At 48.7% G+C, this 14,107-nt stretch overlaps 1 protein-coding gene across 1 annotated transcript; it reads right to left on the minus strand.

Moving 5' to 3' along the window:
- Positions 1-4,158: 4,158 nt before the first annotated feature.
- SOSTDC1 (sclerostin domain containing 1) lies at positions 4,159-12,058 on the minus strand. The gene is made up of 2 exons (XM_078602185.1): positions 11,550-12,058; positions 4,159-5,530 (listed from the first exon to the last, which is right to left on the minus strand). The coding sequence occupies exons 1-2, from the start codon at positions 11,812-11,814 to the stop codon at positions 5,025-5,027; spliced, it is 771 nt and encodes a 256-aa protein (XP_078458311.1). The 5' UTR covers positions 11,815-12,058; the 3' UTR covers positions 4,159-5,024.
- Positions 12,059-14,107: the final 2,049 nt, after the last annotated feature.

The raw sequence follows: 14,107 nt of genomic DNA on the forward strand, positions 1-14,107 counted from the left end.
CACCACCACCAACCAACACAATGACTACAAATTACCACCATCATCATCCCTGGCTTCCCACTACCAACATTAGTTTATACTATGTACCTGTCCACCGTCACCACCTCCTATGTCATCAAAGGCTCCTACCACCACCACCAAAGCATCCATTACCCACCATCAACGCCAGACCACGTAAGCCGAGCAGTGTTTGAGCCTGGTTGGTACAAAGGTGGAAGACTTCCTGGGAATAGCCATGCATTGTCGGCGTGGAGTTGTTAGGCGTACAGACATGGATTCTTGAATCTATTTGTGCGCAGCTTTGAGCGTGCGCCTCCCCTCGTATGCGTGGAGAACTCCGATTTCCCCCCACGTTTCAAACGCCTACAACCAATACAGCACCCTACTGAAAATGCGTCTGAAAACTAATGGAGGCTAACCCTTTTGATGCATGGTTCAAGCGAGCCTGACTGCTGATGAGACACTGGATTTTTAAACCGATCCTGATTATACTTTTGTTGAACTAATGCTGCTGAAATTGTGACTTCTAAAAGCCCGATTTAAAGCTTTCGTGACTGCAGGGATTCATCTTCTTGGTTCTTTCGGTAAAGTCACGTAGAAGGGAAGTAATAAAATAATAAAAATAAAACATAATAAAACAATTCTCACGACGTTTCGGCCACAACGCAAGCAGCCGTCCTCAGGTGAAGAATGAAACACCACCAAGCTTGGAGCGTATATTTAAGCTGGGTTGGAGGGGGGAGGTGGGAAGAAGAGCGCCTTAACAAAATTATTTGCATATCAAGAGGAATTTAGCATATGGAAAATGCGTAGGAGGTGGGCGGGGGGGTTTCAAATTAATCTTATGCCCGTGCATTGTGCAGGATTAGCAGCATCAAAGGGAGGGGGAAGGGGGGTAGCATTAACCAAGGAAAGGAATGTTAATAGTATGTAGCTGCAGTTACTAAACAACCAAGTAAAAGACTAAAGTATAAACTACATAAACAACTAAAGTATAAACTACATAGCATCATCAGTATACTTACTATACTCTACAATAAGCTGAGTTACTAACAGTAAGTAATACATTACAATTCTACGTCGTAAAAATTATATAATATGCTTCCATCTAAACTTTATTCTCTTACATCACACGAGTCTACACCGTACAATATACTGCCATAGACAAACCCAACATTAAATTATATACTGTATTGCTATAAACCACCCTTATACATTTTAATATAACACTATGTATTATTCTACCCACCCTAATGTGTATCACACTGCTATATGTTTACTATACAATTACGATACTATATATTACTTTGTACATTGTATTAAGCATATAAATGTTATACTATTTGTTATTAGACACTGTACCATTGACGGTCAATGGTACAGTGTATAATGCTGCTAATCCTGCACAATGCACGGGCATAAGATTAATTTGAAACCCCCCCGCCCACCTCCTACGCATTTTCCATATGCTAAATTCCTCTTGATATGCAAATAATTTTGTTAAGGCGCTCTTCTTCCCACCTCCCCCCTCCAACCCAGCTTAAATATACGCTCCAAGCTTGGTGGTGTTTCATTCTTCACCTGAGGACGGCTGCTTGCGTTGTGGCCGAAACGTCGTGAGAATTGTTTTATTATGTTTTATTTTTATTATTTTATTACTTCCCTTCTACGTGATTTTACCGAAAGAACCAAGAAGAGGTTCTAAAAGTCAGTTAAACTGAATGGATGTGTTCAAAATATATTAGACTTATGTTTTACGTGGAGGGACAAATATGGAAATGAGGCGTATTGTTTGCTTATACACTGTGTAACTGGTTAAATAAAGTGACTTATTAAAATGCTGTTATTGTGCAATGGCTATCTGTGGATTCATTTGTCTCTAAAAATGGAAGGAATTTGATTGAATAAAGAAAATTCTGAGTTTGATTCTCAGCCACGGCTCACATCATTGGCAAGTGATATTTTAATGCATGCCTCTCCTTCTTCTCTCCCTATTCTCCAGCCCGCACAAACCAGAGTCGTGAAGTATGGCCATACAACCCCCATGACTGACTTACCGTTGAGAGGCCTTCATTCAGCAGTGCATACACCATGGTCGATAACTTGAACTTCTGAGCATTGAGAGACACGCAAAGGCGGCCGCAGCACGAGTAGGAGGAGATGTAGCACTTGACGGTGAGAAGGAAGATGTTTACTGATCACAGTTGAAACAAAACCCGTGACTTCCAACCAATAGGGAGTTGTCTCTCATCGGCGGCCACGTGTATGTGGAGACAGAATTGAGTTCTGCTTGAACGGGCATACCCTGATTTACGTCTCCCCTTTAACGTGGTTTCTCAAACACGTCGTCACTTTATTAACACCGCTACCTGATTTGCGTCACCTCAACCCACATTTACATCGCTAACAGCATCGTCCGTCCTTTCTCGTATTCGTCGCATCGGCTTTCGTCTCCACCTATACCCCGTAAATTGATTTGATTCATGTTGTTTCGATATTTGTTGCATCTTTCAGGAACGCACCTCAGACGTAAACCGGGGTATTAGTGAATATTATTTTACTCCGGTGTATATAGGTACGCTTCAAGCAGACGCGATCCATTGCTGGATGTATTTGTTTTTTGTTTGTTGCGGTTGCACCCGATTCAAGAGCCGAATGGCTCACAGGGCTATACCAAATAAATGAAATGAAACTGGGTTTGGCGGTATGGTACTCAATCACGCGTTTTGCCGAACACGAATTCGTGACTATCACTTATTCTCTGGGTTTGCTAAATGCAGAGTGCCATCAACTCGCATATATTTACACACAGAGCCAGATACTCAAACATCGACATATATAATCATTAATTACTGAGCATATAAACCAATAAACTCTCAAAGAGACCTCCAAATATAGGATCCTCTTGAAAATGAGTCTCCGGTTAAATAAAGTGTGTTATGAGTCATTGGTGTTATCCTTGCTGACCGGATTACTGGTCAACGAGTTACTGGTTTGGGTGACCGGCCCAGTGGTCAGTGGTTTATTGACACGTTGGTTAGGATGTGACGAGCCTACTGGTCACCTGATGACTGACCCATTGGTTCGTGTGCCATGGACTTGCTGATCATTCGGTGGATGTGCGTCAGGTCTTGGTGAGAAGCTTATTAGTCAGTGTGTTGAGGTGCAATTTATGACTCCGAGGCAGGTTGCTGTTAGGGGCTCACGCCACGTTTATTTAAGGGCTTACGCCAAGTTGTTCAGGGCTTACGCCAGGTGGATAAGGCTTACGCCGAACCAGCACCCCCCTAGCCAATAACTCCCCCAGGGGACAAGGTACTGGGATCCCTCCACCCCGGCTAACTCGCCTCTCCACCCTGCCCCGGCCCGGGACCACCCCCAACCTCGGCTGGTCGGGCGGAGCAGCCACCCCTAGCCTCGTGTGAGGATCAACTCCCCGAGTCCCCACTCCTACCCCCGACTTACCCCTGTTCCATCCCGGGTCCCCCTTTAAATACCCCCCTGGGGCATGACGTCATCGTCCTCCACGGCCCGCCTGACGTCACGTCCCGCGACGCCACTCTCTCCTCGGTCGCGCGTGACGTGATGTCACCCACTACACCTCTACACGTGGTTGACTGCGTGATTTGACCAATGAACCATTTGTCAATCCACTGTTGGATGAAAACATCCCTACGCCAATCTCTTCGTCGTAATCATCATCATTGTCAAGTGCTGGACGAAGACTTCCCCACGCCATCATCATTACAAGCCATGATCTATTGACGCGATCCACTGCTGGATGAACGCTACGTTATCGCCTTGCTCTCCTCACGGTCATGTGAATTACACAATCCATCTGACTCCTGCGCATGAATTCAACTTATTGCTCCGTCTCCGTAGTGGTCACGATCTCGGGGGCGCAATCTCTCCTTTCCTTTTGGCTGTCACTCCATCACCGGGCTTTTGCATCGTCAGCCACCATATGATCTCACAAAGTGGCTCATCTAAGCCCCGCTAACTTAAGATTTCACAGACTCGAATGTACGTGTGTACACGTGCAACTCTGTTCTCTATCCACTGCTGGATGAGGTGCCGCCCCACGCACCGTGCATATTTTCGGGGTTGTTTGACCATACTTCACCAGTACGGAGTAAGTAATAACATATGTAGAAGAAATTCCATCATCACCCACACTTTATTTACTGATTACAGATTTAATGGCATGAACGCTGTGTATAATGCAGTGACTTACCTACAGAACATGAACACTGGTCTATAATGTAGTTTTATAATATATAACAACATTATCATACATGCGGTATACATACAGAAATACATATAGATGTACAAAACCTCTCAGTACCATAAATCACACATTACGAAAAGCTCAACAAACCTCTAAATATCGATTTAAAGCTTTCGTGACTGCAGGGATTCATCTTCTTGGTTCTTTCGGTAAAGTCACGTAGAAGGGAAATAATAAAATAATAAAAATAAAACATAATAAAATAACATAATAATATAATAAAAAAAATATAATACAATAATAGAATAAAATAATATAATAATATACCATTAATTATTTAATTATGTTTTATTTTTATTATTTTATTATTTCCCTTCTACGTTACTTTACCGAAAGAACCAAGAAGATAAACCTCTAAATACATCTGTCGAAAGATTCCTTAAATTATAAAAGTGCGTAGGAAAAGTTCTGATAAAACATTTTCTTCTCATTTTATTCGGCTCCATCCGTCGCAGCGAGCTTCTCTCTCTCCAACGCAACCATCATCATCATCACCACCACCAACAGCCGTTCACCACTATGCCAGGCTATGTGCACTTTGAGGCCACGCGAAATGTCGAAGGCTCGCTACTGGCAGGAGGTCACTGGACAGACCCAGGTGCCATGGTTTGACTGACTTGACGTGACTGGCAGATGCACCACCTGTGCCCCCTACTGCGCCAATCACAACTACCATCCCCGGTATTACCAACAAAATCAATAGTTCGTTTGTCGGCTCCGCCGCCACGATCGCATTTTATCCGGGCGCCTCCCACGCGATAGCCGCATTACTGCTGCCAGACAGTAAACTTCTCGCCTTCTTGCCCGGAGCCGGTCGCCCCGAGGGAGGCTCATTGGCAGACGACGATGACGACGGGGAAGACGACGACGAAGAAGAAGACGACGATGATGATGCTGATGACTGCTGGCCCACGGGCTCGCCGGACGCGTTCTGCTGTCGCCCCATGCGCTTGCACTTGCACGAGGCCACCACCTGAATGCGGTAGGTGCGCGTCTCGCCGTTGCCGCACATCAGTCGGACCCGCTGCGTGCGGGAGCGCTCCGCCACGCAGCGCCACGCGGAGCCGTCCTCGCCCCCTCGCCGCCTCCAGAAGTGCCTGCTGCCAGCCCAGTTGGGCAGCAGGGCCGTGGGCAGGCACTCCCCGGCGCACACCACCTCCTTCACCGGAGTCACGCTCGTGCAGTCGCCGTCGGATACGTACTTGGTGGAGCGCAGTTCCCGGCAGCCGAGATGGGCTTTGTCTAAGTAGGGGAGTGGCGGGGGTGGGGGGTGGTGGGGGTTGCAGGAGGTGTGGGGAGCATGGTCAGTATTGTTCAGTCACGCTCCGTGCATATTCATTTGTGCATTGCGCTAAGATGAATGGACTCCAGTTTCCTTCCGAAATTCAGTAAACGTGGAACGTTGGTCCCATAGTTCCTACAATATGCAAACGTTGGCTCAGCGTTTCATTTTAACTGGGAAGCCAAATACTAATTCGTATATTTATCCAAACATGCCAGCGAAGCTTCCCTGGGTATATGCACACCGCACGTCATGCAAATATACTCTATCTGGACATAGGGCCAATTCCACGGTCACAGAACGACACCGGAACACATCATCAGCGATGATACGCAGGCTTATCCAGAACATAATTCAGATACTGATAGTCGCAACGCGTTCACACACGCGACTACGCACGTGCGTCATTTGTCGTGAATATGTCTACGCCGAGTCAAACGTCACGGCGTTAGTTCTTGGACAATGTCCGTTACCGCGGAATCGCCGATGACTGTCGCAAACTTCACGCACGTCCGTTGAACTCGCTCGACGTCGTCTGCACTTTCGACGTGAGATTCTGTTCACGCCGATCCGCAACGTGTGGGGCTGTACGTCGTCATTGGACGTAAAACGACTTATCTGGCGCAGCTGATGCTGCTGCGTTTGGCAGTGGCGCCGCAAGCACGGCTAACGAACGAAAATGAGGTCAACACATTCGTCAATAACGCGGTGTGGCCTTAACGCGAAATACGTATAATCGGCGACATTTCTGGCAATGGCCTGTCGACATTATAGCAACTTAAAATAACAAGTGATAGCATTATATATTTTGCGAGGCAGCGTTAGGAACGAACGTGTTGGGAGTTTTTGTTTAGAGCGTTGGCTCATGAAATGTTCGTACGACTGCACGTGTCTTATACGTGGTCATAATCATCATCAGCGGCAGCAGCAGCCATTATCACTCTACTGCTGGATGAAGCCCCCCCCCCCCTAACATCTTTCCCAACCAGGGCCAACTGTAACGATTTTTCGATGCAAAAACCATCGCCGCTTCCGCTGCACACGACCTGCTGATTCCATCGCTTTGCCGTCACGGTAGAAGTGGCTTCTGGCGCGTTTCCCTCCTTTGACTGCCACTCTAACGTTAGTCTCGACCATCTGCCGCCCATCCTTTTCTAGCGACGTACCCTTGCCAAGCCCACGTCCCACCCCCCCTCTCAATAGTCGAAGGAAGGCGTGTTCCTCTACAGCTAACGTGAGAGGAAGACCGAAGAAAAGCAGCCCAGCAACGACCTGCCCTGCACTGTCGACTTAAATCGCTCCACTGCTGGATGGAGACCCCTATGGGTTCCCCTTTGTCACCAGTTATAGCCAACATGTTCATGGAAAAGTTTGAATCAGACGCCATCCAGACATCCACCCTACGTCCTTCCCTGTGGAAGAGGTATGTGGATGACACTTTCGTCATCTGGCCACATGGCCTCCCAGCATTGAACCACTTCTTGGACCACATCAATTCCAGACACCCATCCATCAGATTCACCATGGAAGTGGAGAAAGACGGGAAACTACCATTCTTGGATATTCTGTTTGAGAGGAGGCCTGACGGATCCTTGGGACATTCTGTCTACAGAAAAGCCACCCACACAGATTCCTACTTGAAACCGGATTCCCACCACCACCCATCTCAAAAGAATTCTCTCATCAAAACGCTATACCACAGAGCCCATGGCATTTCTGACAAACACCACCTGACTGGTGAATTAAGACATGTACATCGGGCCCTCAGGATGAACGGATACTCTGACCGTACTATCAGCCAAGCTGTCTCTCCCACCACACAGAAACAGCCACATGAAACTCCGACCAAAACCATCACGTTACCATACATAGCTGGCGTGACCAAAAAGATCTCCAAAATTCTAAACAAATATAAGATCCAAGTCCGATTCAGTACAGTGCATAAAATCCGTGATCTGATTCCATCTGTGAAGGATGTCGTTCCTGACTTACAGTATCCTGGAGTCTACAAATTGAGTTGCATTTGTGGTGATTGCTACATTGGAGAAACGAAACGTCATGTATCTGATCGTGTCCGCGAGCACAAGTCAGATCTGAAACACGGCAGAACTGATTCTTCTGCCGTTGCCGATCATTGCTACAACTCGGTGGGCTCTCATGAAATTGTCTTTTCCGAGACCAAGGTTCTCTGCAAACCTCCCGGCTACCATCAAAGGTTTGTACACGAAGCCATACAAATATACAAACACAGACATAATTTCAACCGTGATGATGGGTACAAACTTAGTAATCATTGGAAATATGTTATCAACCACGCAAAAAAGACTTAATTACAATTTTTTGGACCATCTTATCTGACAGGCACTATTTTACTTTACTTTACCGAGTGTTAACATCCCCAGTTATTTTTTAACAGTACTCTCTTCATTGTTCAGCCAGCATTGGTATTAACATGGGCATTTTCGTTCTTTTGTCTATCATGTGTATTAGAGCTTCCCTCCCCCTCTCTGCCCATTGTGTTGGCGTGTGCGGCAGTTGGCCGCTTGCGCATAATCGCTCCATTGTGTTGGCGTGTGCAGTAATTAGCCGCTTGCGCACAATCGCTTGCACGCCGTCGCCCACCCTTTTGGCCTCGCCCCCCCTCCCTCCCGATACGTTCCATTCATTGGCTACCATAGTCTGATGAGCTCCCCCCTCCCTCTCCTCCCCCCCTCAACTCGCTTTTAAGGGATTACATCTTGAATCATTGCCTCACTTGATGCAGCTAATCTGGCTGTGACGGTCCCACCTGATGACGGAGACTTGTGTTGCCTCCGAAACGTCGTGATTTTTGATTTTATTTTATTTTCATTCATTTTGATGTTTTACCTACGTGACTTTACCGAAAAAACCTAAGAAGTGGATGGAGACCTACCCACGCCGCGTCGTTCATGATGGGTCGTTTGGGCAAACCTCTCCGCGCGGATCAGTGCGGGTTCGTGAAGGCAGGGGGTGCATAATCCCACCCGGGAGCATAGCAGTACAGCGCAACAGTTGATATTTCTGGGCTGCCCTCTGCTGCTGCCCACCGCATAGCCCCGAAACCGCCTACGACGATCTTTGTGTACATGGTGGTCGTCCGACCAAATCATTGTACAAAGAGTCCGCTTAGCTTCCTAGACCTGACGATGAGGCGCGCATTCCGGGTGATCCGGTCATAAGGCTTTGCGAACTCGAGTTGTCGCGGTCGTCCCTTGCGGAGTAATGCACAACAGCGGCGGATGTAACCACAACTCGTGCGTGACGTTAAAGACGTTTGCAAACAGGGTACGTACACACGCGCGCACACGCGCGAGGTAAAGGTACAGCCCTGCAACTGCTGGCTTGCGCCACTGCTGGTGGAAGGGCCGCTGCTAAGAGGGAACCCCAGACAGCCTCTCCTCTCGAGGGTACATTTTGGTTTCGACAGACAACAACTGACGACAGTTACTGTAAAGTGACTTTCAGGCAGAGCTAATAATATAAATATAATAGGCAACGTTTCGGGCAATAGCCCTTCTTCATAGCACGTGAATAGATAGCCCCGAGAGACAAAGCGAATAGTAAAAGTTGGAGACTGTACTTGTTTACACCAAGGGGCCTGAAAATAATTTACTTTATTTTTTTATTTTCTGACGACCGTTGTTTAAATTGATATGTTAATGGTTTACCTATTCGCAGCCATTGGGTATAAATTCCGTGCTTACAAAAACTCTTTGCTTTAGATTTCTCTCTTGCGATATCATAGTTGATGTGTGTGTGGGTTTCTTTTTTTAAACACAAACATACATAGAGGAGTTTCCGTCGATTTTCCGTTGTGCACGTTCCTTGTTACCCCAAGCGCGTGTTTTGTGGGTGTTCAGTTGCGTTTGGCGCTGCGTTGATGGTGCGGTGAGGCCTACTGAGCTATTCAGAAGCCACCTAGCCACAATGATAGCTAAACGACGTGGCTTACCATGTGGAAATGTATCGTTGTCAAATACTCTAAACGCACGTTGTTTCTAAATGTGGAGAAAAATCCATTCAACCACGGGTAGAATATGCAAACTGAATATATAGAGGCGTCAGGGTCGGGGTCGAACTCACGACCTGCTGTATACCAGGAGAGGTAGTGAACATCTCCTAGCCACCGTGACTCTCTTCGTGACCTCACTGCGGCGGGCTGCCCGTCACCTGTTTGATGGCTTTGTTCATGAGAAGGGAAAAGTCACTTTCCAGTGACTTCAGGGCACGCTCTGGTGACTACAGCGACGTCATTGCAGAGCCAATGCCGCTCTTACCGTCCCCACGGTAATCGCACGAGGACATTAAACGTCAATTAGAAGTTGTTATATATATTTTTAAAATAACTTCACACGTTTCAAATGAATTTACGACGGTGATTACTTACACTTGACGTGCTATGAAGAAGGACCATTGCCTCAAACGGTGCCTCTTAAATATATGTTTCTTTTAATGCCACAGTGTTATTGGCGACTTTGTTGAGTTTCTTCATTGTGCTTGTGCACCACTGCCAACGCAGAAGCATCGCAATATAATTTGTTTACTTCTGTTCAGATACAAATCGAGTCGCTAAATTCTGCACACGCTCGATGATTGCTAAATACGCCCCGCGTGACGTAGAGCTTGAATTAACTCTTTATCCGCGTCACATGGAACACACACGTGCACGCGTGATGTCGACATTCATTTTAATCGGCGTTACCTACGCCACGTGAGCCCTGCTGAGCAATCATCGGACGCGTGTAGCGTGTAAACACAAGTTTGAGTAGATCGAATACACTTCTATCGCGGTGTGTCACGAGGCATGGAGTTTGGGAAAACACTGGAATATAAATATACATACATAAGGATACAACTTCGATTGTACTGCAGTTACAGCATGCACTTCAACGATTTGCGTCGTACAGTGTCAAAGAGGAGGTTCATTTTGACTGGAAGAAAGCAAGGTCCGATGGTCAAATAAATCGTGACCGACATGCAATCGATGCTGCTATCACAGCGCCACAAGAGGACACGAGTTGACTGGGTGATGGTGGGCCAAAGTGATACTTGGCTGAAAATCAAATCCAGTGCAATGTAGTTTCAAGTAACAATTACGATGCCAGTTTTTCACACCGAGTCTGAAGGACTATTTTTCAAGAGAGTCCTGCATTCACAGGTTTGGTCGGATTTCTGACCAATATCATTAACGAGTAGCTGGCATGCAAGAGGGATAGGGGGGGGGTACCCATAGATAGAAAAAAAACAGCCACGCACACGAATGAAGTGACACTCAAAGTCTGCTCACAGACACAGTATATGTTCAATATACAGCTCCAATGCGTGCGTGCATTCAGTCTATATTACCGCTGAACCCATTGGTTTCATTGACGTCTCCTGGCCACCGTGCAGTCGCACGCCCGACAACACCTTGCAATCCACCAGGATTCAGCCCCCCCCCCCCCCACGTACGAAGCCGTATGGAACCTGCTGAGCTTCCGATATCTTTTTGACGGCAACGAACGTATCAATGGCAATCTCGTCTCACGCAAGATTGGTGTTTGGGTTTGCAGAAGAAACGAAACAAAAAAAAGCCACCACGTTCCTCGGACGGTCTGCACCACCTTACCAAAAAGATGATCACGAACCATCAGCCTCCACAGCTTGCTTCGTTTCCAGATATTCGGCTACATATTCTCGGGAGGGGTTCTCGGGACGGCCGTCCGAGCCGCATCAGCCGCCCCATCATGGACAGAGTTTGAGGGGGGGGGGGACACGGGGGGCCAATCCTCCACCAAAACTAGACACCTTTATTAATTTATTTTCAGCAGCTTGTAATTAAAATAAAACACGTTATACGCACCCTTGAATGCTAATGTGAGGGACAAATCGAACCCCTGCCCCCCCCTAAAATTTAGAAATCAAACTCCGCCTATGCGCTCCATCCATCCTGACGGCAGTGCTCCTCCATGCGCTCACCGAAATCGTGCAGAGCACCGCGCCTCGCCCCGTGGCTCGCCCGGTTATCGGTGATGTTGAGCAGGGAGCCGACGGCGACGCGGGCAGCCGAGGAAGAGCTCTTGAGTCCCGCAGAAGAGACAGCAGCAGCAGCAGGAGGCTGGGGTGGGGCAGCAGGGGCAGCGCCGTTGGAGAGGTGGTGCTGGTGGTGGGCAGCGGAGGAGGCGAGCCCAGCCGCAAGAGCGCACGGAGGCAGCAGCAGCAGCAGCGTCGGCAGTAGCATCATCAGTTGGTGGTGATGTTAGCGGAGGTAATGGTGGTGGTGCAAGTGATATTGGTCGTGGTCTTGGTGGTGATAGCGATATTGGTGGTGGTGATGTTAGCGGTGATGGTGGTGGTGATGTTAGCGGAGGCAATGCTGGTGGTGCAAGTGATATTGCTCGTGGTCTCGGTGGTGGTAGCGGCGGTGGTGTTAGCGGTGGTGGTGGTGAGGCGGAACCGCGCAACCACAACACACGCGGCGTCTGTGTGGCACGGGGAGGCAGCGCGTCGCTTTTATTGCGGATCCGTGGAGCGCGGCTCTCAAAACACGCTCCGTGCGGGCGGAACTCTGCGGCTCCGAGTAAAAATGAACACACACCCCCACTCCCACTCATACACCCAGACAAAGACAAAGATACCCTGTGTAGCCTTAACGTCATTTGGGGGCAAGTGCTGTAAACGAGCATCTATTAAGGCCTGCACGGTACACGGGGTGGGGGGGGGGGGGTGGTCAGCACCACGCCCGACTAAATTTGTCTCCCAAACGGGGATGTTTATACCACCGCACCAGGTACTCATTTAAGGCTGAGTCGACCTAAGGGAGGCCCAGGACCGGTTCAGATATTCGTCACTGATGTTGACCGTGACGCGCTAACCACAACACTACCGTTCCCCCACGTAGTACAAACACACAAGGTATCACACACGCACACGTAAACACACATCGGGTATCATAAATATTGATACAGGGTAATGCAAACGCACACACTTACGCAAGGTAAAAACACACATAGACACAAATATTCACGGTGTTACGCAATAAACAAAGATCAAAGATCCTCCATATAGCCTTAACAGACTGTAGGGGCAAGTGCTGTTAGCGAGCACCTATGAAGGCCAGAACGGTACACGATGGGGTGGGTGGCCAGCACCACGCCCGACCGCCTTTGTCTCCCTAGTGGCGATGTTTACTACACACCGCACCCGGTACTCATTTGAGGCTGAGTTGACCTAGGGGAGGCCCAGGACCGGTTCAGATAATCGTCACTGGTGTCGGCCGTGAGCGGGAATCGAACTCGTGTCGCTGGGTTCATAGCGCAGCGCGCTAACCGTGACATTACCGCTCCCTACGCAATAAACACACACACACGTACACGAGCAGGTATTTGCGTCATTCTAATAGCGCTATCACGAACGAAGGCTCCGTGTTCCACAGACATAGCATGCAGTCGTTTTACAGTCGGGGGGCGATGCAGCTCTCTGTAATCCCAATTTAGTGATTTGCGAGCAATCTGTCGAACTTGGCAAATTCGGCATATTTGTGTAATAAACGACTGGACCACGATGTCTGGCTCAGTGTCCTTTATTCGGTTCGTACTGTACTCCCACACGGCTGTCTCTACTCTGTAGCTTCTCCACGGTGCTGACTCCGATGTCGGCCCGATCCACAACAGCAGCCCCGCTGCTGTTACTCTCACACAGCCCCCCTTGGCTGTACTCGCTGCAACTCCTCTCTCCTTCGTCCTCTCTGCAGCTCTGACAGCCTCGTGCTGTCTCTCCCTCTTCTCTCCCGCCACACCTGGCAGCCACACCGCTGCCTCTAACACGCAGCTCTTCTGGCTGTCTTCTCCGCAGCTGCACACCACTCCGTAGCTTTCGCCTCTCTTCGGGGTTGGCTCCCGATGGCCGTCGGTGCCCCCCCTTCTCTCTCTCGCCCGCGTGGCCTCTCACTTTTCCGCTCACACCCCGACTGACTTCCCCTTCCGGTTTACCCGCTTAAGGACCCGAACCTTCCACCCACGTCACATGGCTCCACCCCCCGTGACGTCACATCCGGAAGGTCGCTTACGCCCGCATTACACCACCCTCCCCCGTAGAAAAATCCCAGCCGACCTCGGCTGACCAATAGCAATCGTAATGCGGCGAATCGACCTACCCCCCTAAAGGACACTAAGCATACAATGTAACAGCAAGAACAACAACAACAACGCAATTAACATCAACGAACGTACAAAAAGCATGCAATAAATACAACTGTAAGAAAAAGATAAAACACAGCAACAATCAACGAAACGTAAGCGATTTGAAACGTGTGCGGGTCGCCGGCCCGTCCCGGACGGTCGGCGGCCCACTTGCAGAACGGGAACGCAATGAAAGTCGAGGAATGACAGGGGGTAATCCCCCTGCCGCAGCTGGAAGTCCACCAACGTCCCGTGTCCCTAAAGAATTAGTCTTGGGCTTGTCCTGTGACCGTGCCCGCAGCTGGGTCGGAAGGGCTGCAGGGCTCGAAGGTCCCGCAGACCTGGCAGGCGTCCTCC

This window comes from Lampetra planeri, chromosome 1 (genome assembly GCF_965212315.1).
Source record: "Lampetra planeri chromosome 1, kcLamPlan1.2.h2, whole genome shotgun sequence".
Classification (NCBI taxonomy): domain Eukaryota; kingdom Metazoa; phylum Chordata; class Hyperoartia; order Petromyzontiformes; family Petromyzontidae; genus Lampetra; species Lampetra planeri.

Excerpts from the sequence above, each read along its gene's own strand:
- SOSTDC1 (XM_078602185.1), bottom strand. The coding sequence starts at position 11,814 with ATGATGCTACTGCCGACGCTGCTGCTGCTGCTGCCTCCGTGCGCTCTT. Across the intron at positions 5,531-11,549 it reads CGGTGCTCTGCACGATTTCG|ACAAAGCCCATCTCGGCTGC; the intron begins GTGAGCGCATGG and ends TCCCCTACTTAG.